Source organism: Amblyomma maculatum, chromosome 1 (assembly GCF_055883805.1).
Source record: "Amblyomma maculatum isolate TAMU_Amacu chromosome 1, ASM5588380v1, whole genome shotgun sequence".
Classification (NCBI taxonomy): Eukaryota; Metazoa; Arthropoda; class Arachnida; order Ixodida; family Ixodidae; genus Amblyomma; species Amblyomma maculatum.
The window spans coordinates 113228271-113255770 of NC_139344.1; the positions used below are offsets into that span (position 1 = coordinate 113228271).

At 46.4% G+C, this 27500-nt stretch overlaps 1 protein-coding gene across 1 annotated transcript in view; it reads right to left on the reverse strand.

The window, feature by feature from the left end:
* LOC146203519 (nose resistant to fluoxetine protein 6-like) overlaps window positions 1-27500 on the reverse strand; it is a 99295-nt gene that overhangs the window by 17122 nt on the left and 54673 nt on the right. The window contains exons 2-8 of the mRNA XM_084588821.1: window positions 18425-18621; window positions 17011-17125; window positions 10866-10953; window positions 6770-6864; window positions 5570-5752; window positions 3290-3383; window positions 573-674 (exon numbers count right to left, since the gene is read on the reverse strand). Coding sequence (XP_084444947.1) covers window positions 573-674; window positions 3290-3383; window positions 5570-5752; window positions 6770-6864; window positions 10866-10953; window positions 17011-17125; window positions 18425-18621 — 874 coding nt within the window. The remainder of the gene's footprint in view (window positions 1-572; window positions 675-3289; window positions 3384-5569; window positions 5753-6769; window positions 6865-10865; window positions 10954-17010; window positions 17126-18424; window positions 18622-27500) is intronic.

The window sequence follows — 27500 nt, forward strand, 5'->3', positions numbered from 1 at the left end:
TTATGACGAGTGGAGTGTAATCGCTTGGGGCAGGAGGAATACCAAAAGCGGCGGTCGAAGTACCAAAGCGTCGGGCCACGAAACTTTGACAAGTCACTCCCAACAAGGTACCTTAGCCTGGTGTAATAAAAAGAAAGAAAATGTTTTTTTTTTTTTTTTTTTCTGGGGATAACATGATATGAAGTTGCCTCAACATAATTTTTAATTTAAATGCTATCAGTTCCGGCCGGAGCAGCAAAACTTTCACACGAAGTAGTTCGATCAGCATCAAACAATGGCAGAATAGAGGAGTGTCATAAACACTTCATATTGTAGAGTTAAATATGGAGTCTTTTTTTTTTTTTCTTTAGAAATGTGCAGACATTACGTACGTCAGTACGTCTACGTCAGTAAGTCTACGTCAATACGTCTCCGGCAAGCTAAATTTATCTATTGACTACGTAGGTACTTAATACCGAAAGCACATACACATTCATAAACCATAATACGAAACGTATTTTGCTGCAGTGCAATAAGAAATTAATGAAGGGACCTGCGTGATCATCTTGTAGGTTAATAACCGCATGCATTACCTCCAGTATCTGTGGAAAACTGCAGAGATCATACTCCAAAGGTTGATGCTCTTCTTCGTTTGGAGGCACTTCCTGGTGAGGTTGTATGAAATGAGAAGGCCACTGTCGAGAAAACAAACCCGAAAAGCGACCCCGAATCAAGGAAAAAAGAAAGAACAAAGAATTTGCCGGTGGAGTGACGAAAGCGCGTTATTTCAGATTGATGCCATAAACTCAACCATCAAAGGATCGAAAGCCCAAAAGGTTCCCGTAGTGCAGGAATTTCACACTTAAATTTTATCTAAACCTGCTGTCTAAGCTTATATGATATAGTTTACGCCAATCCTTGCAAGTATTTTTGATAGTTATCTTGATATTTGCGTGCGTTCACTTGTTATAGAGATCCATAATAGAACATTTTGGGCGAGTTGGTTACATACATTCATTATTGCAGAGCAAGGACGGCACGGAACAAGAGGAGGACACAACAGCGCTATTGTGTCCTCCTCTTGTTCCGTGCCGTCGTTGCGCTGTAATAATGAATGTTATAGAGAGGTATAAAAATATTAGCCATAATCTTTATTTTACTAATTTACCACAAGCAACCGATGAAATTAGAGCGCAATTTCTCCAGTTTACTTTTTCTCACCCGATGCGACTTGCAGCCAACAGCCTGTAAGTTAAAAAATGAAGCTAGGGACATTAAATATTTCTGATGTAAATTCAGACACTCTTCCATATCTAGCTATCAAGCCAAGCATTAATGTATAGTCTGTCAAAAATATACAGGGTGTCCAAGTTAACTTTAGCCAAGGGTTAAAAAGCAAAACATTTGAGGTAGGCCAGGGAAACCACTAGCATACTGCTGCCAGCTGTGTGGCACACCACAGATATTTTTTTGTAATTAACTAGTTAGTTATTAAGATAATTAAGACAATAAGAGACTAAACTAGTTAGTGATTGAGATTATTAAGACAATTAGGACAATAAATGTAATTTGCAAATTCAAGAGCACTTTCTGAAACCCCCATTCCGTTTATTTCAGATAAAGAAAGCCTCTCGTGTATCTTTTTTGTTATTGTTTTTTTTTTTCAAGCTTTAAAAAAAGCCCGCAAAATACAAAAACAATCACGTGACTAGCGCATTCGCACGCCACGATTGTGGTGCTCTCAATCGTGATTTGAGTGAAAGAAATTAGCCGCTGCAGTGGCTTGACAGCCCAATTCCACCGATAGGCTGATATGTTGACGATGGTTGCAGAGAGCGCGGCGAGCTGCTCGCTGCAACTTGCATCGTCAAGTGCGCCGACAGGGTGACGATATCGAAGAAACTAAAGCATACATATTGGCCTGCCTCTGTAACGGGGCCATGGAGCCACGGGCGCCGCTGATTTCGATCACTGCAACCACGGTTGATAATCGTGGCACGCGAATGCGCCAGTCATGTGATTTTTTTTTTTTTTTTTGTATTTCGCGGGCATTCTTCGAAGGTCGAAAAAAAAAATGTACACATGAAGCTTTCCTTATCCCCCCCCCCCCCCAAAAAAAAAAAAGAAAATGGAATGGGGGTTTCTGAAGGTGCTCTCGAAATTTACTAATCACATTTATTGTCCAGTCATATTTATCAATTTAGAAAATTTATCTTAATTTATATGTAGTTAATTTCAAAACAAAAATTGCTTGAGGAGCGCAAGACGGCTGGCAGCTCTATGAAACTAGCTTCCCTGGCCTGCTTCAAATGTTTTGTTTTCTAACTCTTGGCAAAAGTTAGCTCGGGCATCCTCTATAATCTAATGGGTTCCCTTTTAAGCACTGTAACGGGCCGCGTTTCGCATCTTCAGCGCTCGTAACCTTGCAGATGACGAAAAATATCTTCCCCATGCTTTTCGAGCTTAGTATTACAGTAACCTTTACAGAAGCCTCATTATAGTGCTTTGGGCTGTATATTTTTGACAAAGAATGTACTTTTTTATTTTATTTATTTAATAATACTGCCAATTCGTTCAGGGATATTTACAGGAGTGAGTTTGTTTTTTTGTTGCAGACATGCAGCCGACAAGGCTTAACGTTGTGTCAAAGATATAAGAACAACACTGGGAAAATTTCAGACAATGTGACAATGCATTTGAAAAAGGAATGTAAAGAATACGAAAACGCATAAAACAGCATCACCCTTTCAGATTGTGCATGCTTTCGATAAAAGGTGACCGTGATCTCGGCTACTCCCTTCAGCCAATGAATCTGAACATATTACTATATTTCGTCCGCGCTCGCTGCCTTAAAGGTCAGTTGTACTTCAGCTTTTTCGCGTATGTCTTTGGCAAAAAAAAAAAAAAAAAAAAAAAAAGAAATGAGTTTTGTTTGCAGCGGAGCATATCTCGCACTCATTCGGCCTTAAATATGTACAACGTAAGGACACCTTTCGACACTTTTTGAGCCTTAGAAGGGCCGCGAGGGCTCAGAAGTAAACCCCATGCCTGATTATTTTTACAACCGCAGCGTTGATGAAACGAATTTGTTCTCTACGTTAAGAAACATTTGAGGTGTTTGTTTAGTATTTGCTAGTACCGTCTTTTTGAATTTGCACATCTTAGGTAAAATTGGTACTTCAGGCGCTTGCATCAACGAAGAGACTGGCGTATCCTATATAATATCCCATAACATTGGCATTAAAGTGCGATTATTTTTCCTCGCACATCTCCTCTGTGCGCTTAAGAACATGAAGCGTTGGTAACTCACGTGATAAAAAAGAAAGTATCAACCGGTAGCGTGAAGTTTTCTACCAGTGTAAACAGGAAATCCTTGAACAGGACTTGCAACTTGGTTAGCGAAGCTGAAAAGGGAAGTCGAGGCAACGTATTAAGAAAGGCCGACGCTTCAAGAACCACTCATCCATAAGAATTAGTAAATTTACACGTAGTCAGCAATGCTGTAGCAAAATGGAAATGTTATCGGAAGGCTGCGATGCGTAATTTTTACCAGAAGCGCTAGGTAAACATGCAAACACCGTGGGTTAACCGGCGTTTTTCAGCCAAGCGACAGTAGTCCAGTCGGAAGTAATTTTTATGGAATCTCTAATATAAATCTAACGAGACGACAAAATAAGATACAAACCTTTGTCCTGTGTGCATCGCCGACCTCAAACAGGAAGAAGAATAAAGGGTGAGCCGGCGCTCTTGCTTTGACTGGACGCCCTCACCCTCTTCCTTCTACTTGCTGATCAGGAAAGAAATGCTATCTCTATGCCTTCATAGAACGCCCGTTCCGGTAAATGATGGTTTTGAAAACTAGGACCATCATGTTTCATTTGACTCCACCAGTTAAGCGCATTCGCAACACTGAAGACGTGTGCACTCCTGCAGACAGAAGTAGGGGTGACTTAGCTCAATAAAGCGTATAAAGAGCCTTGTTCTGTTTCTTCTTTCTCCCTTTTTCGGACTTTATCTATCCTCTCACAATCATTTCCTACTACGACTCAAAGTCGTGCTGTACTGTTCCTTATTTTCTGACGCAATCATCTTGCACGTTTTTTTTTTCTTTTTTTTTCTTTTTTTTTTTTTTTTTTTTTTTCACTGAACCATCTTCAAAGTCCATCGGTTAAGCCCCATGCGATGCCTGTGCTCTTTGGCTGGAACTATAAAATATGAATCAAGGCGCTCGCGCAAACGAAACTTCTAATCCTGTGATAACTCTCACAGGCGTTTTCTTTTCCAATGATTTATTTTTTGCCTTGCTAGGCAACTCGGGGGATGAACTGCAAATAATGATTGATGACCTAGACAGAAAAAGTAGAAAGATAGGCTTGAAAATCAATATGCAGAAGACTAAGGTAATGTTCAACAGCCTCGGGAAGGAACAGCAGTTTACATTAGGTAGCGAAATACTGGAAGTAGTAGGCGAATATGTCTACTTAGGACAGGTAGTAACAGCAGATCCGGACCATGAAAAGGAAATAACAAGAAGAATAAGATTGGGATGGAGCGCATTTGGCAAGCACTCGCAGATTATGACTAGAAGCTTACCGGTATCGCTCAAGAGGAAAGTATACAACAGTTGCATCTTGCCTGTATTCACCTATGGGGCTGAAACGTGGAGACTAACCAAGAGAGTTCTACTTAAGTTGAGGACAACCCAGAGGGCTATGGAACGAAAAATGGTAGGGGTAACATTAAGAGATAGAAAGCGTGCAGAGTGGGTCAGAGAAATAACTGAAGTTAACGACATTCTAGTGGAAATTAAGAAGAAGAAATGGGCATGGGCAGGACATGTAGTGCGAAGAGAGGATAACCGATGGTCGCTGAGGGTAACAAACTGGATTCCGAGGGAAGGAAAGCGTAGCAAGGGGCGGCAGAAAGTTAGGTGGGCGGATGAGATTAAGAAGTTCGCAGGGGTCAAGTGGATGCAGCTAGCATAGAACCGGGTTAAGTGGAGAAATATGGGAGAGGCCTTCGCCCTGCAGTGGGTATAATCAGGCTGATTATGATGATGATGATGATGATTTTTAGGTGGGCGGATGAGATTAAGAAGTTCGCAGGGGTCAAGTGGATGCAGCTAGCACAGAACCGGGTTAAGTGGAGAAATATGGGAGAGGCCTTCGCCCTGCAGTGGGTATAATCAGGCTGATTATGATGATGATGATGATGATGATGATGATTTATTTTTATACCTAACCTAATTGCGTCTTTACTCAGACGCCGAACAGCAGGCCTGCTTGAGCGAAGCTATACCGTTCTCGCATACGCCATCGGTGTTGGGGCTGAAGCGCTCTAGTGGATGGCCCCCGCTTCGAAGTATACGCCCTTCCCCCTACACTCTTATAGCAGCAGCTGAATGCAGGCAGACAAGACACACAAGGGTACATTAGGAACGGGGCTATCGCCCGACGGGAGCTCTCCGCGCTAACTATAGGCTGAAATGTTCTAATCGTGTTCTGAGTAACGATGAGTGTAGATAGAGCACTATGCAGAATCCACATCGTCTATGCAGCAAGAAACTGTGTGCTGCCGTGGTAAGACTCACTGAATCGAATGTACGTGGAGAGGTCGGTGAGGAAGTAAATATGTCCCAGCACGATCCAGAAGCAGGAGACGACGCGCATGCCGTTAAGAGCCTCCAGCGGTCCGGTAGCGTGCTCCGAGCGATGGAAGAGCGCCCGCGTGTTGCGCACCAAAGAGAAGCCCGCCAGGGACTCCGCTAGCCGGCCTGCATATGTCAGCGTCATGGGGAAGAAAGGTAATGCTATAGTATAGTGCATTCCATGCTCACGGAGCAGCGAGACAGTGAAATAGCCCTTCCACCGGGCGGATAAAAGCAAAATTTATCGTGTGGCATCAGTGCTGATGGTTTACATGGTAACTGAAAGGTTTTTCAGGAGCACATTATGAATGCGGCTGCACTCATTTAGGGAGAAACACTATTGATGACGATAATCCTTCTTATGTTACACTATAGCTTGACGTATAATGTTACCTGAACTCTAAAGTGAACCAAGTTATCTAATTCTCTCTCTCTCTCTCTCTCTCTAGTCTTCTATAAGGACTAAAGGTTTAACCTTTCATACAACCATTTCTCTTCTACCCTGAGGCTATAATCACTGCTGAAAAAATATTGTCTACCAGGAGACATGCTTTTGTCACTATGGTTTCTTCTGAAAACGCGGGTGAGGTTGTCAGATTTCAGCATGTTCAGCTGGATGCTAGAAGTCGAAGCAGCCTTATTTCTTGACGTAGCATTCTCGATTTTGTGATGTTGTGGCTGACATTTATGAATGAACATGCTGTCACGAAAAGATGCCAGGCGGCAATGCCCCTCACACTGCATAATTAAATAAAGTTAGTATATGGTCGTACTTTAGAGCCGCGAAAGCCGACATTGCCCTTACATCAGAAAAGAGCGCTCTGCATGCCGCGAAGAATGCCACAACAAAGTACTCCCTCGGGTTTAACTTATACTACAATTAGGTGACGTCACATTCCAAATATTGTCACATCGTGGCGGCTGCATTCAGGCTGCAGGCTAGTCAAAAATCAAATCCGCCTGTACAACGGCAACGTCTCGCAACCCAGAGCAAGGACAAACATGCACGCATCCGGTTCTTTCTTCGAAGAACACGCGGCGCAAAGGTAGAGGGTAACCACGTGATCTAGCTCCCTTCAGGATGTCATAAGCACTGATTAAGCGTCAAAGGTGGATATCATGCACTAATGGAAATGAACTTGCCGCAAACAGAGGGCGTATGCTTGACGTCTTGCTTGCAGAGAGCGTCGAGTGCAGTGCCAACAACAGCCAGCAGTAAGATGACGCCCAGGATGCAGCTGTAAAAAGCAAAACGGTTGCCCGTGATTGTTTCCTCCATGACTTGCTCTGGGAAAGCGCACGTCGGGAGGCTGTCCGATACACTTTTCAACGCGACAGCGTCCAAGGCCCCGTTCTCCAGAACATCACAGGCATGCTTCTGGCACATGGTAGTTGGCAGGCGATGGGGCCGGCCTCTGATTGGTTGTAGGGTTGTGTGACGTCAAGAGACGTGAGATGGCCGATTGAAATTGAGCTAAAACCGTATTCAATCTATTTTTCACCTGGAACACGAATAGCACGTACAAAGAGGCCATAGCTAAGCACAAACACCTTTAAGAGTTGAAAATCATACGCCGCTGACCCGGCCACGCACGGCTTCGGGGCCCGTCTCGAATGATCCCCTCAGCCATGACGTCACAACTGGGGTCTGCTTCTGTGTTGCTGTGACAGAGAGAGGGCGAACGCTCTGCTGTGTTTCCGATGTGCCCATTCAGACAACAAACTTCGGGACTATGGAGCGCTTCTGATTACACCAGGGGCTAGGAAAAGAATTCTTGCGCATCCTTTGGGCCTATAGCGTTTCAAGGCGCAGCGCTAAACGCGGGCAACGGCGGGGACGGTGGCACGACAGCTAAACTGAAGAGATGTGAAATACTTTGGCGCGTGGTGCGAAGTAAGCATTTAATGCGCGTTTTTCTATATTTTGTGCCTGACTAGCGGCTATAAAGATGTCTGCATGAGAAAGTAGCCATATTGCTTCCAGACTAAGGTCATTGAAAGTTTTAGGCCACAAAAGGTACAAAATAAGCGTAGGAATGAAGACTGTATAGCCGCATCCCGCTCATATTTTCAAATATTTTTTCGTCTTTAAGTTCTTTTTTGTGACGTAATAGTATCTTATAGAGAAAACCCGCCACCATAAATTAGTGGTAACAAAATTGTGCTCTTCAACTCGAATTATAGGCTTAATGCCCGCGGCACGGTTACCGCTTTTCAGTGGAGGCGAGATGTGGAAACGCAGCACAGACCTCGTGTTCTGCTCCTTTTATCACTTTTCTTCGCGAAACCGCCTAACAGAGTCTACTGAGAGCTTTTTTGTGAGCGGAGTCAAACTGTATTTTAGCCCTGCTCGCAGGAAGTTTAATGTCGCTGCTCGGCTTTAGTGCGATTTGCACAGCGTCACGCGATGAACGACAGTCGCTGCAGAAAGCACTCGGCGCGAACTAAGCGCGGCGACACTCTTAAACACACTTAACGCTGTCCACCTGCACTGACATCTAGCTTCCCCTGTGTGGTGCAAATTTACATATAATTCCGGCTTGACTATACTTTGGAAAAGTAGTTCCAACAAACGCCGGTTTCATGTAGCCCGAGCAGGTGTGCGCCCTCCGTCTGTGCTGACACCTGTCACGAACTGCGCTTCGAGGATGGCACTTAGCTTATTTTTCACCGAAGGATGCCATCGAACCAAATTAGGATGATACGGGAACTACGTGCGCACTTGTGTGAGCCTCGAAGATGCCCATAATATATCGGTCATCGTTTTGTCACCCGAGGAAACGCCTGTCGGGGACGAATAGGTACGGCGGCTTCGTTTTTCTGGAACGGTGGCGAGGGAACAAGGTGCGCGTGCAGTATACGTTGCAGGAAAAGCTCTATTTGGAATGATATTTTTCTTGAACATGCCGCCAAACTCGTATCTGGCACCCGTATAGATTTAGACTTCCACTCCCCTGAATGAGAGAAACCAAGGCAAGCTGTGACCCCCATCGCAGCCAATCTCAGACTCAACTGAATGCAGACACACAAAAGCGAGTGCGCTGGCGAAGGTTCGGAAGCGAGGAGCCCCATGCTAACATCACAAGGCTGGTTTCACCCCGTCGCTGTGGTGGAGTGGTACCCAACTGCTGCGCCCAAGGATGCAGGGTCGAATCCCGGCCGCTGCAACCACTTTTCGGTGGGGGTGAAAAGGCGCCCGTGCACCGTGCGATGTCAGTGCACGTTACAGAACCCCAGGTGATCTAAATTTCCGGAACCCTCCATTAAGGCGTCTCACATAGCCTAAGTCGCTTTGGAACGTTAAACCCCACGAACCAAAACCAAACCAAATAAGGCGGGCTTCCACTTGCTTCCGCTCGCTGTTTTTCGCCGCCGGCGCGCTTCGCACAGTATAGGGGCGGAGCACCAGAGCGTTTACTGTCGGCGATTCTGTCGCTTCTAGGCATGGAATCGATAAAAATATTTATTTTTTCGTTGATTATAAGAGTCCCATCGCCAGAAATTCGCGGCTCTTAAAGCCGACACCGTTCACCACCCCTGAACGCTGTTTTGACATGCCCGCAAGGCAAATCTTAAATGTTCCTCTCCGGCATTTTTCAAATGCGCCCCCTCCCTACTTGCGGATTCCTGCTCCGTTTTTGAATCACTCCTGAATTATCGTGAATTCAATTATTTCATTTGCCTTTCAGGATCTGAAAAGAAGTAACGCCAAGTATAATGACTTCGTAGTTATAGCCTTTTACAGGCCCAGAAACTTCGCGAAGTAGCTGTCGAGGATTGGGTGGACATGGAACAGGGTGGATCCATTGGAGCGTTCCTCACTTCTCGGCCTCTCAGCGGTCAGAGCTCAATCAAAAAACTTTCTATTTGTGAATTAGACCAGAAGACTCAGTGCCATCGAGCCTACTGCGCAATTCTCATGTCATTACTGGCAACGTATTGATCGACTCGTGCAAGAGTGTTAAAGATGGCTTACCAGAACCATTAATTTCGCGACAGACCTCCGATTATTTGTGAAAATATCTTTCATTACTGTGCAACCGTATTTCAGTTGGAACTTCAGTGCAACATCACTACATAAAACGGAGAATATGCACTCAGATGCTGCTTTGCAAACAAATCGCGCCACAGCCAGTGCCCTGGGTAAAGCCCCCCCTCCCTAGCCCCTAGGTGGTCCCTCCACACTGCTATACTTTATACTTCTGCAATATACCCCGTTTCATTCTAACTACACGAAACTAAAAAAGTACAAGATATGGGTGACTGTGATTAGTGCGAGAGTGATACGTTAGTTTTGCAGCACACAGAACTCAAGCGCAACCATTAACAATCAGACGCGGAGGTAAGAAATTAGGTACTAAAAAGATTTACAGCGCTAAAAGACGACACAGAGAAAAAAGATGCACAGGACGGCGCTACACTTTCAACAATGCTTTAATTCATGCAAACACAGAATATATATGCAGCGGGTGATGGGAAGTTATCAAGAGATGAGCTATAATCTTCCATATCTATCTAAAAAGGCATATTCATTAGCGCTGCAAATCTTTTTAGCAACTATGAACCAACAAGCCCAGCTTGGAGTCTTGCTAAGACTGTTTCTCTTTATCTTACATGGCCTATTTTCCTGCCCTAAAGCAGCAGAAAAGAACTGATGGAACCATTTAAGAGGTAGGGTGATGATGATGATGGCGACAGAAAAGAATTTTCCGCTTTATTTCATTTATTGTTTCAATTACATTTTTTTCAACAATGTCCACTGCAGCAGGATGAAGGGATTCACAGGAAGCCATTAAAAACTCTTGTCCGATTTTCACCTCACAAGGATGGTAACTCCGTAGTGGTGAAGAATTCCTGTTTTTGTAACTCGACAAGGCCTCCCCAACTGCTAAACAATTAGGTCCGATTAGGTGGAGGCCCCACCTCCTCATTTTGGTTCTTCTTCCATACCTGTTCTTCATTAGTTCCGTTATTTGTGGTTAGATATATAAAGCAAGATAGAATAAATAGGCCCCCTCCTGCTACTCTCAGAGGCGAGGCCCTGGGCAGCAGCCTCCTTAGTCCCCACCTTAATCCAGCGCAGGCCACAGCTGCACAAGCGGCAGCCTGTTCTTACGTTCTGAAATTTCCTGGGACAGCATGCAGATAATGTACCGAAGCAGTGGCATATACGAGTGAGAAGAGTTTGCGTAGGCACGCGGAGAGTAAGCAGAGCAAAGTGAGGAACCTGCCCACTCACAGGACGACCAGCTGTTCCTGGGAAAAGGTGATGGGCTCCTTGACCTGGCACGACGTCACGTTCGCCGTAATCTGGAAGTCCTGCGACGCTGCACGGACATTTTGTGCGTGAGGAGCAACAATGGTCATTTGTAATGGTGTTGAAATCATGCGGCTAACCAGAGCGCACTCTAGTCTGCTCGCTATTTAGTCATTTCTACTATTAGGGGAAAAAAATGAAGAATTTACTTATGATCGTGCGTTCATGGGAGAAATTAAGACTCACATCGCGTGATTTTTTTTTTATTTTTTCTTGCGCCCCAGATTTTCTCCTCAAATACAGGCATGGATAGCTAGTGACTGCGTTTTCAACAGGCCTGTCATCCGCAGTACTCTGTAGTAACCACTGAGAGCTTTATAAGGCCAGCGCACCCGGCAGCTTAATCGCACGGCTACAGGATGTGCCGTGAAGTCTCAGCAAGTGCGAGCACGTATCGGAGTCAAGACAAGAGGTGCCTCCTAACTCACTCATACCGCCCCGCGCAGTTTCATCTGCCGACGCTCCACCGCCCGTCTCATAGTCGTGACGGTCTCAGCTGGGAAAGAGGATGATGCATCGGCCTTGTTAACATATCGGTAGTGGCTCCTCAGCCTCGTGGTCTCCTCACCTACACGGCCGGTGCACAAAATGCGTATGCCGAGCGCGCTTTTGCATATCTCACGGCTCCTACGAGCCCTTTCGACGCTTGTGTTTAAAAAGAAATGTTCCAGTGGAAGGAAGCAAAAATGCATGCCTCTAAACGAGAATAGTCCCCTCCTCGCTGCTGTGTACAGCAAGCGCTGCTGTAAACTGGCGCGACAATGAAGTCGGTCGAGTCGAAGCTCCAGTGATGTACACGACTCTTGCTGCCGACCAGTTCGTTTCCATCAAAATATGCTTAGCAATGTATTGCATTTTTATTGTGCCAGACACATGTAGACAAACGAAAAACACTGACTTGTTAATCTTTTTAATTTTTATTTGTTTTGCTCTTGTTAGTGTCAGTTCATTACTTGTTCACAGCGAATATACACTTTCATGGGTGCGCACCCCTGCCATAATAAAATTATTATTATCCCATAATATGCGGTACCAAGCTGCTAAACTAAAAAAAAAAAAAACAGGAGTGCGATTTCAGCTACGTGAAAGCTGTGCCAAATACTATTGTACGATTGATTGAAACACGTTTATTGATAGCCCTGAGTCATGCACTTTTGCTTCTGGCACCTGTGCAGGCATCTGACCCCACCACAGTTCCGGCGGCCAAGTCGGGTGCTGGTTGGATTGTCCTTGACATCTGCCATAAACCTTGGCTCTGGGGCCTAAGTCAATAAACTCTCCGAGCTTTTCCCATAGCATAGCGACGGCCGCGTTGTCGGGATAGCGGAAGGACACAGTCGATGTAGCTGGCTGGATGGATGGCAATTGAAATTTCGATGAAAGCCCTGACTCGAATGTCAGAACACTCTTGACAGCCCCATACTATATGGTCAGCGGTCGCTGGACTTCGGCAGCGACGGCACATTCCTTCGTCGGGGTCGTTGTGGAATAATTTTTGCCTCAATGACGGAGTTTGTTAGTTGCGAAGCGGGGGACTAATATCTGTGTGGCCCTCGATAACTCCTCCGGCATAGGAGGAATGCGGCGCGCCTGTTTCTCGCCGTGTTCCTCTCTTCCATTGCAGAGGTGCTCAGAGACCTCGGGCCGTCTCTTCCTCGCGATTGCTTTGAACGTGGAGGGTTCCAACGGACATGTTTTGGTACCCGCTATGGTGGAAAGTGCGTTCGGTGTGGTTGATACTTTGCGTGCTGCTGCTCGCGCCTCGCTGTAGGCCCACTCGTTGCCTTCAATGCCTGCGTGTGCAGGCACCCAACAAATCGTCGCTCTAATGTTTACCTTGAGATTGAGTTCGTCAAATGCCGCAAATAAATCATCGGTTATTTTAGGGTACGTTGGCGGACTCGACGTCACTCGTCTGCACACTTCGTACGCGCTAGACGAGTCCGTGAAGAGATAGTCTGTGCTTGGAATCATATTTTGGAAATGTTTGTAGGACCTACTACGCAGCTTTCAAAAGGGCTGCCTACTTCCACAGCTAGTGTCAACGTCATCGACGATGGGCAGTGTGGATGTATTCACCACATGGTTGGTGACATTGGCCCACGCCACCGTCCGGATATAGTTGGGAACATCAGTGTCGCTGTCATTGGCATTGCTTGGGGGAAGTATTGTCTCTGGCACATCAGTATATATTATTGTGGCAGTAGCCGCTGGTTTGCTTGCTACGTTGCGGCTATGCGCCTTAGCGAAATGCTTGCGTCACTTCGAGTTGCCACAGCGAGGAGCCATATTTCGTGGAAATGGCCTACCATCTGCCAGCGGAATTGCCGGGGCCCAAGGCGGATACACATAACGATTTGAAGGGCGAACTTCTTTGTTTGGCGCAATAAGAAGTTCCTCTAGGATGCACTGGCCAGCTGGGGTAGAGTTCAGCCGATCTCTTTGGGCAAGATTTGCCTGTTAAGCAATCTCCGCAAGCAGGCTCATGCCGCTGTGCGCGTACGTACAGCTCTTTTAGGGGTGTGTGTTTCTGCAGACCCGTTACTATGCGGATGGCTTCTCGGTTGAGCGTTTCAAGGTTTTCAGACTGTCTTCTTGTGGTGATATGAAAATTTTATCCATACATGATGCGGGAGTTGAGAAGGGCTGCAATTATCTGGCGGGTCTTCTCCTTTGTACCACACTGGAGACTGCATGGTTACTCTGCTAATGAGGCGTAGGAGTGTCTTGCACTGTGACCTTACTTTACTAGCCCTTTCTGTCTTGATCAAGATACGCCCCTAGAATTCGTATGGTAGATTGGCGTCGAATAAGTTGGCCGGACATGCATACAGTATAATCTTCAGACTGCTTCCGCCTGCCTGTGTGGATCACTAAGACTTACAACGTATTCAGACTTCTCCGGCGATGCAGGTATGCCCACTGGGGTTAAGAAATCTCCGATGGTATCTAGGCCTTGCTGGAGAGTGTTCTTGTTCACCCACAGATCCTGTCGTTACCCAGATGGAGATGTCGTCTGTATACAAGGCATAATGCAGGGACGGAATGGCAGCAAGGAGCGGCGGAAGTCTCGACATTACAAGATTGAATAGTGTGGGCGGAAGAACCGCTTCTTGTGGCGGGTCTTGAATTGCTAACATGGTCGCCTACTTTAATTTGGTACGTTCGGTAGGTAAGAAAGTTCTTAATGAACGTAAGTAGACGGCCACGCCGTCCAGCTAACTTGGCGCTCTCGATGATGGCTGTATGGGGTTCAGAGTTGTATACCTTGCGGACATCTACGGCAACCACTCTCTCGGTTGCACCGACGAGTGCACGTCAAAAACCTGATGCCGCAGCATGAGGAGCACGTCGTGGGAGTTTAGCGCCCGGCGGAATCCTGTTTGGTGAGGATGGGATTCACTGTTTTTTTTTTTTCTAGAAGCCAAACAAGGCGCTCCAAGACCATGCGTTCCATAATCTTGCACAGGTACTGAGTTGATTGGGTTGCTTTCCCGACTTAGGAATCGGTACAGTAAGCGATTCGCTCCAGGGTCCAGGAAATGTACCTGTCGTCCAAATGTTTATGACATCGAGGAGGCGCTCAATATAGCCTTCCGGAAGATTGCGAAGTTTCGAGACGGCAATCCCGTCTGGTCCCGATCAACTGGTGGTGTTTGCCCTTGCTAAAGCTGTGTGCAGCTCAGAAATATTAAAAGGTTGATCCAAATCTTAGTGAAGTGGTACATTGCAAATTTGAGTATTTTGAGTGTCGGAGTCATTGGCGTAAATTGAAGGATCCGGTATAGCACCAAGTTGCGGGAAAACATGTCACCAGCCTGAGTAGTCAGCTGTTCTTCCGTTATGCGCATGCGGAGAGCCGTTGTTTCTGCTGCAGTACGGCGCTTTGATTTTCCTTGCCACGTGCGGAACAGCTGTCATATGCGTTGCGCACCCATTATACCATTAAAACTTGAGCAGAAATTATGCCATCGATCCGAGGACAATTTGTTGGCATATTCGCGCGGCTCAGACGTACTTAAGCTCAGACGGCTGATGATGATGATTTTCTTCCTTATGCTCTGTAATCACGCAGGGCGTCAAGGCGTTGCTTCCAAATATTTGCGAGATGAAGGTCCCGAGAAGGTGCGCCCTCCATCACCTTGTACTCCTTCGTTGCTAAAAACTTCACCTGCCGCATTTCCTGTATAAGCTGAGGCAAACCCTGGTCTACCGCAGGATCTTCAACGTTCCGCTACAGTTGCTTCCGGAACACGTCCCGTACGTTTAGTCCGTGTTGGCTTGTGGTCCTGAAGTGTAATAAATAAAGGATTGTGATCACTCCCCCACGTGTGCGGGCGCACATCCCAAGTGAAAAATCGGGGATGGCTTGTCCATGTAAAGTCAGTCATGGTGTCACCTTGGAGGGAATTCTGACTCACATGGGTAGCTTGGGTGGGGTCGTTGAAAAGACTGAAGTGCGTCGCATTCATCGCGCGCACAAGTTTGAGCTGTGATGCGTGTCTCTCCTCGATCCCCATCCCCATTCAGTGTGTTGCATGTTGAAGTCGCCGCCAATCACGACAACAGCACCAGGGTGCCCCTTTTGAAGGTCCGAGATCCAAAACCAATCATTTGAGACGCTGCTGCGAATAGACGGTCATACGTTAACCGACACAACCACTAAATCGCGTTTAGACAGCGTTAGGACGGTCCCTAGCGATCTCCTGGTAAGCTGTGCACCCTCGTCTGAGATTTAGTTCAACATGTGGAATATACGTGGCAGCCAGAACCGCTGCATTGCCTTTATAGACTACTTTATGCCACACGTACGGTGCTGTCTGGTCTAGTCACTGGCAGCTGGCGATGCGGTATGGTTGATTCCTGATAAGTAATATATCCTGGAAGTGTTGCAGTGGGAACTCGGGTTTCTTGCCGCAGGAGCACAGTGGGACCCCCCCTCCTTGCCCACCGAGTAGCGGAGCAGAAACTCTACCTTTTTGTATGCAAAAGAACGGCAGTTTCACTGAAGGACCCACGTGGCTCCTGGTTGCAGGTTAGACGGTTGGCTGGAGCCCGCCACGGTGACGTTCCAAAAAAACTTGAGTAAGCCTTATCAACTGGTTTTGACTTGCGCTTATGGCTTGCAGAGCAGCAACCATTTGGTTTTTGCTGCGCTCCATACAATCCATACGCTCAACAAAAAGCGCAATGAGATTGTGGTGGGTTTGCGTGGCCTCGCGAGCAGAATGGAACTGGTGGTCTTGCTTGGAAAACTGGCTTATGGGTTGCTGCGCTGGCGCAGGCGAGGCTTCCTTACGGGAAACAGTGACTGGGTAGGTAGCTGCAGTAGAAGGCTCAGAGTGCTGACTTTGTAGGAGGGCGGGCCTTGCGAGAATCCTGAGCGTGTTGGGAAGCTGGGGAAACGGTCCTGCTTCCTGGCGGTCTAACTGCGGACGATGCTGGTGCACGGTCTCCCTGTGTAGCATTGCAACCTTGAATATTAGCCACCGGAGTAGCAGCTCCAACATTTGCCATCTTACTGCTGCCTTTGCGTCGCCGGCACGACCGACGGCGTTTCTCGACTACATCGATGGCGGCTATTGTCACGTTAGAGCTGGTCACACTGTGAGAATTAAATAGGGGAACCTTGTTTGCTGGACACCGTGGATCAGCTGGTCCATGGTTTCCGTTAAATGTGTGGCATCTGAGTGCTCGAATGTTGACGCTAGTATTACGTGTTGTAGTACAGCCTGCAGCACCCTTTGTTTGAAGTTTTGCACGCAGGTGCTGTATTGCTTGCCAACGTGCAGGACATCGTGGGTCAGTCACCAGATGGCTGTCTTTGCAGTTTTTGCATAGTGTTACCGCCAGGCTTATAGACGTCGAAGTGTGCAGTGCCCACGCGCCCTGCGTGTATACCTCGCAAAAAGGGACTGCCTCTAGCACAGGTTATATATAGCCTTACGTACCAACTGTAGATATAATGGAGCGAATAATTGTTGCATAAAACAGTTTGCTGTCCACAAGCATGGCACCCATGAAAAAGACCCATCCTGTGTTATTTCTTTCGCAACTTCTCGCGTACCTTTGGCAGCCATCTTTTGCAGATCCTCGCGGCTGCACGTGGACGGTATGCAGACGCCCAGCCTCGCGGGAAACAGCTGGAGCCAGTAGCCGTTGTCGTAGAAAAAGGTCAGCACCTGTCACGCCACAAGAACAAGCCGTTCGCTACGTTGACATCATGATAAATTATTTTCATTTTGCTTCAGCCATGGCCCCTTCCGAAAGCACCGTCACTCATTTACTTTCCCTCCGTTTACGATCTGGGTGCAGCTCGCGGCAGCACCGGTCGGCCTTCAAAGCTCCTGCAGAATTTCCGGAGAAGGGTTTCGTTTTGCTGCTGAATCAGGGCGCTGCCAAACAGATCAAACCTGGCATAACGCACTTCCTTTAAATGCGCTGACGCGTAGATCCTGCGCGTAATAAGACTTCCTAACCGGCTTGTGCACTTTATTAATCTATTATCTAATAAACCAACCCGTGCAATCGAATATCTAGCAGCTGCTAGGATCGTTTTGATATTGATGTCACGTGAAAGGTTCGAATCAAGTCATGTTACTTTTCTACACCGTCCCCCCCCCCCCCTTTTTTTTATTTTTTATAAGTTGTTTATTACCTTAAGACATAAAGAGATTTGCTGCGAATTTTTTTATTTTTGCGCACCGCATTATTGGCTGAAGCAAATACATAGCTTGTTTTGTGCCGGTATCGGTACTTGGTGCGATGGATAACATCGGAATCTAATCGATGGAATAAAAACAATCACCAGATTATGTGTGTACAAACCTGTCTATGTGGATAACAAGTGTCCCGCCACTTGAGAAACACTATTTTTTTTAACGGTGCACATTTTTCTCCTTTCGTACGCTGTGACAGCCATTGCTGCTAGGCATAGTTAAGCATGATTGTTTGCGGCTAGTAAGCAAGACAGAGACAAATTAGATCTTCAAAACACGTCCCCTTTTCACAAACATTTAAGATTTCAGCCATTGCTTGTGTTTTTGATGTTCTGCAGTCATCTATGTATGGTACACCCGCGTGTCTCCCGTGGTTTAAAACTTGAATAATTAATTTGACTGGACCCAATTTACCTAGTAACAAATAAATACCCGTTTTTGCGTTGGCCGACCATCAATAATGTCCTCTAAATTTTATCCCTACAGTATGTAGCCGCTTTGCAAACAAAGGTTTTCAAACAATATCTCGTAGCGAGCCATGTGTACGCATAAATAGCGAAGTCACAGCGCGCTTTAGTACTGCGCCCTCAAATGCGTGCTTGACAAAAGCACTGCAAATAGCTCCGAGCAAAAAAAGTAAAGTGGACATTCGACATATTGTTTGCGTCGAAAAGCAGTAAGCATACTATTTGATTAGCACGTGAGTGATAGTACCACATTAAGTACCTGCAGCGTTTATCTTCATGTCCACATTGACCTCACCGATTCGCTGTCTTCGATGACGTCAGCGGCGCTCGGGCTGGGCCTGGGTAGGTCCTTGAGCCAGAGCTCCAGGTTGCAGAACTTTCCGCGGAACTGATCCCCGGTCACTGTGATGTCCAAGCACTGGTCAAAGTGGCCGAACGAGGCCCCCGTTCCGGCCATCACGCCATTCGGGATCTTTCCAGAGGAGTCCACCACTGCGCAGTTGCAGAGCAAACATTTTTGCAGGTTGTGAACGTTTTGATCAATGTCACATCATTAGAGATCAAGCAGTCTGCCTAGTCGTTAAATTAAAAAGTCCTACATATATTCATTTCGACAAAAGGAGTCAGTTCTGTATTTGTATCCGAGCAAAAACTGATAACTTGAGTAACTTCTTTATTAAATCAGAATAGGTATTTGATATTGAGGGAGGATTAACCAGTTAATTTTTATCTGTCTTGTTTCCCTAATGTGCACCAAAATTAAACTTGGTATACTAGCGTGATAGGCTTTCGTCGTCATTGAAATGTGGCTGCTGTGGCCCAGGTCAAAACCGCTGCCTGACATTCAGTAGCAAAAGGTAAAATTCACTTAGCCATGGCGGCGGGCGAGGAAGATACTGTGTCAGAAATATATTTTTGGAACTAAGAACCGAGTGGCATCAAGAAGAGGGCACTAAACGGCATACTGCGCATATTCTCTCCTTAAGGATGTTCTGTCATTGAATGGCTCAGTAGTTAGGGTGCTCGACTGCCGATTCCGAGAGGCTCGGGTTCGATTCCAGCAGCGGCGGCCACGTTTTGATTAACGCGAAAAGCAAGTTGTTCGCGTCAGTGTGATGTGTCAGTTTGCGTTAAATAACCCAGATTGTAGAAATTATATATATGAAGCCTTCCGCTATGGTGGCCCTCATAGTCGATGTAATCAGGTAGCATGAAAAAAAAAAGCGACTATGCTTGTGACATGTAGGTGATCGTTTGACGTGATTAGCAATGTGGTGTTATGTGAAAAAAAAAAAAAAAAAAAATCGGGCGGACCATATTTTAACCCCTGGCTACTGTATTTGTTTTACATTAAATATAGAGCTTAGGCGTATCACTGAACCGGATCCAACGAGCATACGGTAAATGTGACTGCAGACTACCAAGGCGATAACACCACTTCAAACCGTGCTCGCGTGTGCGTATGAGCACGCTCCCGACTTCATGAGAAAGAGCAGGCCTAAGCAATGGCATAAAAAAAGTAAATTCACCAGTCTCTGATTAGCGAGCTCTGTTCCAATGCATCATTCTATAGCTTTACACAGGACAACTCCTTACTCTCTGGTGAAAATCCATCGGTAGACACAACCTTGGCATGCTACACGTACCAGGTGCATTGCGAAGTATCGTCGGCGCATTCAGAGTTGTCATTTGCACATCCTTCAGTACTGAAGTGCATCGCTGCTATCCAGCTGGAGAACAACGTGCATTCCCGCAGAGCGGGTCCTTCAGCGACAGTGCAGCCATGCGTATAGCTTCAGGCACAACAAACTTGTACAGCAATCCTGCAGGCCTACAAAGCACCCGAGACAAGCACAGCGCTTATCGTCCGTCGTTTTCTTGTCCACGCGCATTTCCACCCGCAATGTCAGCAGAAGCGACGGTTGGGATTACCTGCCAGGCAGTCGCGACGATGAAATCGCCAGTGCACGCCAGCGGTCAAAGACAAACTGGCCCCAGAAGAATGCAATCAAAACCATCTGGCTGGCACTAAGGGAAACTCCCGCCAACCAATTCGGTGGTCCGTTATCGCCATCGCGGAACAGTCAAGATGTTGTTCTCACTGGTACTTTGATGAGGCTAAGCTATTATTTTTTTTTTATAATTTATTGCGAAAGCAATACTACGCCAGGTCTAACCGCTCGTCGCTGTGTGCCATGTCCGGGCCCGTGTGCCGTGTCCCTTCATGACGTTTGAATTCACGTTTCCCCTATGCCACGGGCAGGAGCTGCCAACTCGGGTCGCTCCTTTCATACGGGAGGGTGATATCAGAATCAACCTGCCAGAACCGTTTGCATTCTCGTTACCTATACTGCACCCAGGCACGTAGGGGAATATTGTAACAGGCAAAGGAAGCTTCCGCCGTTGCTTTCGCAATTCAACTAGGGTTATACCAGAGCAAAACCACAATTAATTATTTTCTTCTTTTTTTTTACAGAAAGGGCTTCTGCTTTTTAACTTCACTTTATGTTCGTGCGTTCCAACATCAGTAGCTGCTACTAGCGAAGAACCAACGAAAATATGGCGAAGAGCTGGCGAAGCACTCACTTTTAATGAAATCGATAGCGCCTGCTTGCGATAAGAGACGCCAATTTAGGCTTGTGCCGTGCCCAAAAGGCATTGTATGTTGACCGCCACTTTCTTGCAAAAGCAATTGTGTGGGCTAAACAGGTAAGCGCTTTGAAAAGAACGATAAATAACATCGCTACATTGTCGTTCGCGCAGTAATTTGCCCCGCCCTGAGAGAGTTGGGCAGTCCTATTCCAGCATATAATTTAATCTCACCCGTCCGCCTAATACTCTGCACCCGTGACTCCGTTTCCCCCTTCTTGAGAGCTGCTCTGTCACAACCGAGCTTTTTTTACTTTTGCTCATGCAAGAGTAAGCTTTTTCGTGTGCGTGTGTGTGTGGGGGGCGGGGGGGGGGGAGGGGGGGGGTGATGTGGCGCTATTACTTAGAGAACCAGCTTGCGAACATAAATGACAGAGGCGGCAGAAGTGGCAAGATTAGGAGTACTGACCTTGCGGAAAAGGACGAGGTAGGTGCGACACTGACAAGATGCCAGAGGATTTTTCTTGGGTTTTTTTTTTTCATGCCGGCTTGTGAGTTGTTTTCATTCTTTTGTTCTTTTGAGTGACCCTTTACATCGCGTGATTTGTGTGATCTGACTATGCGTATTTCTATCCCCGTGCTATCGCTTATATTTCTTAGTCCCTGTGAGCACATAGGTTTCCCCGAGTGAAATATGAAAGAAAGACAGCCGATTTAGCGTGGCTAGGCAAAATGCGAGTTCGGTGCGCTAGCACTTCGGTTTCGGGTCGCACATACACATTAGCAAGCAGTTCGCCTCATTACGTGAAAAACTAAACGACATGGATCAATCCCCGATTTAACTAAGCAGTAATAACGTGCCTACATGGCCTGGGAGTAGCGTGTCTCTCGGGGTGCAAGGTTCGATTCCAGTCTCAAAAATGCTGCCCATGGTGGCAGTTCCTGCGAATTCAACCAATACATGTCTCTAGACAACACACAAAACACCGACCAATCATTTCCCGGACAATCGCCACCTGCCAGTGGCGATGGCGGCGAGGAGGACGACTTTGGTTTACACGCCACGCCAACTGGGGTCCGATTGATACCGACCAACTAGCGAAATCGGAGTTTGATGCTGCCGTCGTTGGCGCAGTTAGCAGTTCACAAAACGTCCCGATTCGTCGACAGGGCTATGGTGTCAGTTACGTGGCCTCGCGCGAGAATTTCAAGCACCCCACACCATATACAGAGAAATGTTAGGCTGGTTTTTAATCCATGCCTATTGAATTGCGAGCCAGCTTCGCTAAAGAATTGGCCACACAAAGCACGATTAGAAGGCTTGGGAATAAGGGGTGTATATATTAATGTAGTCTGTATTGAAGATTGGCGCCTGAAGCTTGAGAAGGACGAAAATGAAGAAGCGCGAAAGGAGGGCTCGAGCGGTAGGATGAGCGCCATGTTGGGACGTCAGTAAAGACATGCTGGAATCGGCTGGTGTGCCCTCCTTCTTTTACAGTCCGGTCATTCCCGTAAAATGGTGTCTCGCAAGTTGCGACTGTATGCCAATGGATATGCGAGCAATCATAGACGACCACAGACCGCTATCGCATCATACCCTTTTAACGAGGTCCTCCTAATTTCATTTTCGTTCAAGGTCACGACTTCAGACATAAACTCACACATCAGTAAAATTCGAGATTGGAAGCAATAGTGCAAGTGCGCTAAATGGTATATTTAGAAGCATTCGATTGCTGCAAACCACAGTAAAAAAGTAAGCAGTAATGAGGGCTACAGTAATAACGGTCTCATTAGTGGTCGTAATCACCGTCACCGCTGCTAACCAAGTTGCGCCCATTTCTGGCTTCCCTCATAGACCTGCAATTTGACCCGCTCTGAGAGAGCTGGGCAGTCATATCCCAGCATTTAACTTCACCTCATCCATCCACTTGATTCCTTCCCACAAATGGCCCTGTTTTCCTCTTCTTGGGAGCTACTCTGTCATCACCCTTAAGTGACCGATATGATCTGTCGATGTAATAGTGCAGTCTCGTTGACAGTTTCCTCCTGGGGACGTGCAGCCTATAACCAGAATAAAATAAAGCGCATGTCTTGGCCTAATGCTGTTTTCTTTTGAAGAAGAAAGAAAAATTCCAGCAAAAGAGGGAATAAATAACGAAATAGACCGAGACTTGCCCCAACTTTACCTACTCGCAAGCATATGTTGGAACGCCACACGTAACGCGTAGTTGCGTACGTTTATTACAGCGCCCACCGAGTCGTGATTCGCTGCAGAAGTGTAGCGATGTACCTGACATCCGCCAACTCACCGTGCTGACCGTGCTCCGTCTGCTTCTACAAAGTATCGTCACACCACCCTCTAAACGGCTTGCTACGGTTAATTCCTCTCGAAGATTAAGGAAGCGCCTGTGTGCTTTCTGAGTTGTTCGCTTTAGGTGAGATTAGAGGAAGTCGTCGGGACGCTCTCCGTAGAACACACTCCACTTCTTCCGCTCCGGTAAACGGCAGCGCGCACGTAGGCGGCGTGCCTTGATGCTCAGTCGCGTAGCATTGAGCAGCGCATTTCCACTGCACAAGCACAGAAAACCATTCTGTCATTATACATAGCCCTATCTAATAATATGCCCTGAACGCGTTATTTTTTGCAGTGCCGTGAAACAAATCGTATACAGACTGTGACGGCGGTGTTGAGAGCTCGCAATTAGCAATGATCGGTTACGGTTCGTTTTTACTTTAGTCGGGTCCCTTTTCTTTGCGTGTGCGCACGTGTCCGTCCCAAAATTACCGTGGCTGCAAAAAAAAAAAACAAAAAAACAATGAGTAAATTTCGTGTCATTGTTCGACTTCTCTTTTTTTTTTCGTAGTTTTCTTTCAACTTCTTATCCCTTCGCTATCTTATCTTTGTCACAAGCGTGGATGTGACGTTGGAAATTTTTTCGTGTTATCTTATTTGCACCGAAAAAAAACAGAGTAGAAGAAAAAATCAGCACAGAATAGCCAAGCCTATTAACTCAGCTAACAACTCTATCGCTGAACGTGAAGAGAAAAAATCTAGAGAGCTCAAAATAATTTGAACACCGCGCAGGGTGTTCTTGCCTGTCCAGCCTCGGATCTGAACTGTAAATGACCGTTAAGTAATGGAAAATGTCTCCCTCAGTCACAAAGCAAGCGGTCTTTACGTCGTCTGATCAACGAAACGTTTCGAACTAATGGACAAGAGCATTGTGCAAGCTTACTTTGCTGGAAACCAAAACACTTATAATTTATTCCACTATGGCACACGTTATTTCTCACAAGAAACTCCTGCTCCTCGCCTATTAATATAGAACTTGTTGTGCTAGCTCAGTAGATTAATACCTTCGTGTAGCCCAGTCGGTGAGGCATCATGGAGAGGAGCAGCGCAAGGAAACAAGGACACATGGAAAACGCGGAAAAACAGGATCAGCGCAGGATTGCGTTAGTCCTGTTTTTTCGTGTGTTCTTCGCTAGTCCTGTTTTTCGGTGTGTTCTTGTGTTCTTGTTTCCTTGCGCTGCTACTCTCCATGTGAATTTCAACATGGTTTTTAATTGTGAGAAACGGCAATAGCAACAGGAATACATTCAGTAAGAAGGTTGCGCAATTGAACTGTGAAGTTTGATCTGCACCAAGGCAAACCATGGGAGACACTGACTCGTCACTCTTTCAGAGAAGCTGAGCTAAAAGAAAATTGCCTCGAAGCATGCCTGAAAGATATTAGCAAAAAATATTAGCAGCTGGAGGCGTTACGCGTGATGTTGGATCTTAATGAAGAAAACTACGTAACCCGTAAGTGCATAAAAACATCGTAGATGGGGAAGATGGGCAGAGCGAGCAGAAGTATAGTTTACTGGTTTAATCCGATGGAGCCACATGTTGGCCAGCCCCGAATGAGAAGAAATAAACTAAAAATCAAACATTTTGTGAAAACTGAAAAAGCGCTGCCCAACTTGTCGAAGCTAGGTCGGATATATAAGAGAAAATTTTCCCAAACTTATTATTTTCCATCTCGTGAGGAAATCAATGACAAAGCGCAGAACTATCATAATATCATTCCAGAGGTAAATCCTGCCAGCGCTAGCTTCCCCGGTGACTTCGATTTGGGAAGTAGAGGAAAAACGTGAACGTACGCACGATGCAACATTTACAAGACTATTTCCGGAGCCCTCCATAACGGCGTCTCTCATAGCCTGAGTCTCTTTGAAACGTTAAACCCCAAAGACCAACCACCTTTCACAAGACTTCCAAAGGTTCGGAAGAGTAAAAGTACGAACTCCGCGCTGCATTCGCCCAAAATGCATCCGCAAGATGCATTGTTCAACAGTTGTTCGGAACTATCGAGCTTCTTGGGAGATGCGGATGAAGGCAGTATACGTCCTTCTCATCTTCCCATCAAGATTTCAATGTGGGCTAATCAAAGACTTCGGCGCATCATTCTATGTACAACCATGGTAGGCATCAAGCGAGCTTGAGAACGACACTTATTCTCTTTGAATGTTTCCAAATGGCCCAGTCTTCGACAAAATGCGATAGTGATAATTTCGCCGCGTTTTTAGTGAACTCTGCTTGATTGATTCATCTCTCCAAGACATGCAAGAGACACTTTGCCTGCGAAAGGTGTTGTTTCTAGCTGAATATTAAAAAAAAAAAAAAAAAAAGTCCGTATCCTTCTTGTAGCGGCTAGTGTTGATAACGAACATGCTAGCGTACATATCGCTCTAAGGTAATATCATTTTTCAGATTTTTGCGAAATAAAATCCTTAACAACAAATCACGGCAAAATATAATACTTAATGCAAGTTCAGAAACGCGATAAAAGTGGCCAACTGCACTCTTCACGCCTTACCCAGCCAACCTATTTCAGTCGCCGTGGGATTATGTGCAGATGCCCACAAGATTATTCAGGGCACGTTAATTATATAAGAAGTTGAATTTGTTAGCTGCCTGGCGTGGAGTTAGTACAAGCAGGTCGCGCAGGAAAATAAGCGCAGTGCAAACTTAGTTACAACTTCTGTGGGTTAATAGGAGTTCTAGCCGACATGATTCAAAGCACGTGAGTGACAGCCAGGTATACTAACACGTTTCCCTTTGAGATAGAAGCTCCCTGCTTGAAACACAGTCCTATATTCTTGAAACACAGTCCTATATCGACGCTACATCTAGAGAATAAAATGAAACGCCAAAGAACGCTTGAGACGAGGCAGCCAGAAAGCCATTTCGGAGAGAGCATACACACGTTTATAGGCCTGTGCGAGTATTTCTCTCAAATTCTCATGTATTCGACGGTCTATTTGATTCCATTGCTTGTTATTCGAAATCTAGAACTATTCATCTCAAGCGAATAACATTGTGTAACGAATTGTATCACGTGGTTTCGGCATAAAGCAGGGGGCACATGCGCGAAAGCTTGACCGGCGTGCCGCAGCGAACGTCGCTTGCGAACTGCCGCCGCAGTGCCAGCGGGGACACATATGGAGCAGCGTGCGTCCGGCAAGCGAACTCCCTCAAGCTCCGCCCACAGTCGGCGGTGTCACCGCGCAGCGGAGTCGAAAGTCTGCCTGGCTTGATGAGCTTCACATGGATTCACGCTCGTACAAAAGACAAAACAGCAATGTTATCAGAAGGATTGCCTGCTATACTCGTGCAACAACAGCATGCCTGTACACGTACGAGGCTGTCGGCCACGATGCCACCCGCGGCGCGCCGGGCGACGAAACGCACTGATCCATACCTGCCCTAGTCGTCGCTAGGCCTAGCCAGTTTCCCATCGCAGAGGCAGCGGACTGCGCTTCAGAACGGGCCAACGCTGTAATAAAGGATGGAATTTCATCACCGATGCACGAGGAAGGCCATCAATTATAATAAAATAAACCTAAGTGCGCTTTGCGCGGCGCATTCAGCAGCAGAGCGAACAAACGTTTGGGGATCGACCGGGCAGCAGCAGTGGTTGTGTGAAAAAACTCGCTTGTGTCGCAGTTATCCCTCGTAACAGCACTTCAGTGTTGGCCAGTGATCTTCACAAGTTACTCGTCGTTGACAGTGCTGTATCCAGTGACTTTTTATTTACACGAAGAAACAATACTAAAGTATTTTTCAGATGCCAGCGGCCGGCGTGACCGGGTCACCGCACGCTCGGCAGCGCAGCAACCTCGACGGCCCCGACGGCAGAGCCGAGAGGTTTGCTCCACGGCTCCACCGCAAGACCGACTGAAATACAGACGTGCACAGATAGCACTGCTCCAGCGCGCACCTTCTTCATAGCATTCGCCGCTAGGGAAAGAACACTACGGGCAGCCGGGCGCTGCTGTAAACCTGTTGATAAGAAGGATCTATTAGTTCTGTCAGTTTTCTTTTGCCATAATGCACAAGCACCTATTCTGCGCATGCGCAGCGGGTAACTGCAGTGCCGTCGCACCAAGCGGAATCGCGGTATGTGCTCTGGCGAGAAAAAAAAACATTATAAAAATAAACACTCTTCGCCAAAATACAAAAAGGCAAAATTTTTGAAGTATAACTCGGACAGTTTTTTTTTTATTTATTCAGGGTTTGTTTAAAGAATTTTATAATTTAATGATGATAATATAGGGGGTATTCACGTGACGTCACAGCTGACGTCAGTATGCAGCCGACGCCATCTTTGCGTCCTGTTCCGACTAGTACTAGTGGTTAGCTTAACTGTTCGTGCGTTTCCGTTTGCTCTGTCACTCTGCCTCATGCCAGCACCGTTGTCATGAAAACTCAATCGGTATCATGAGTGACAGTTCGA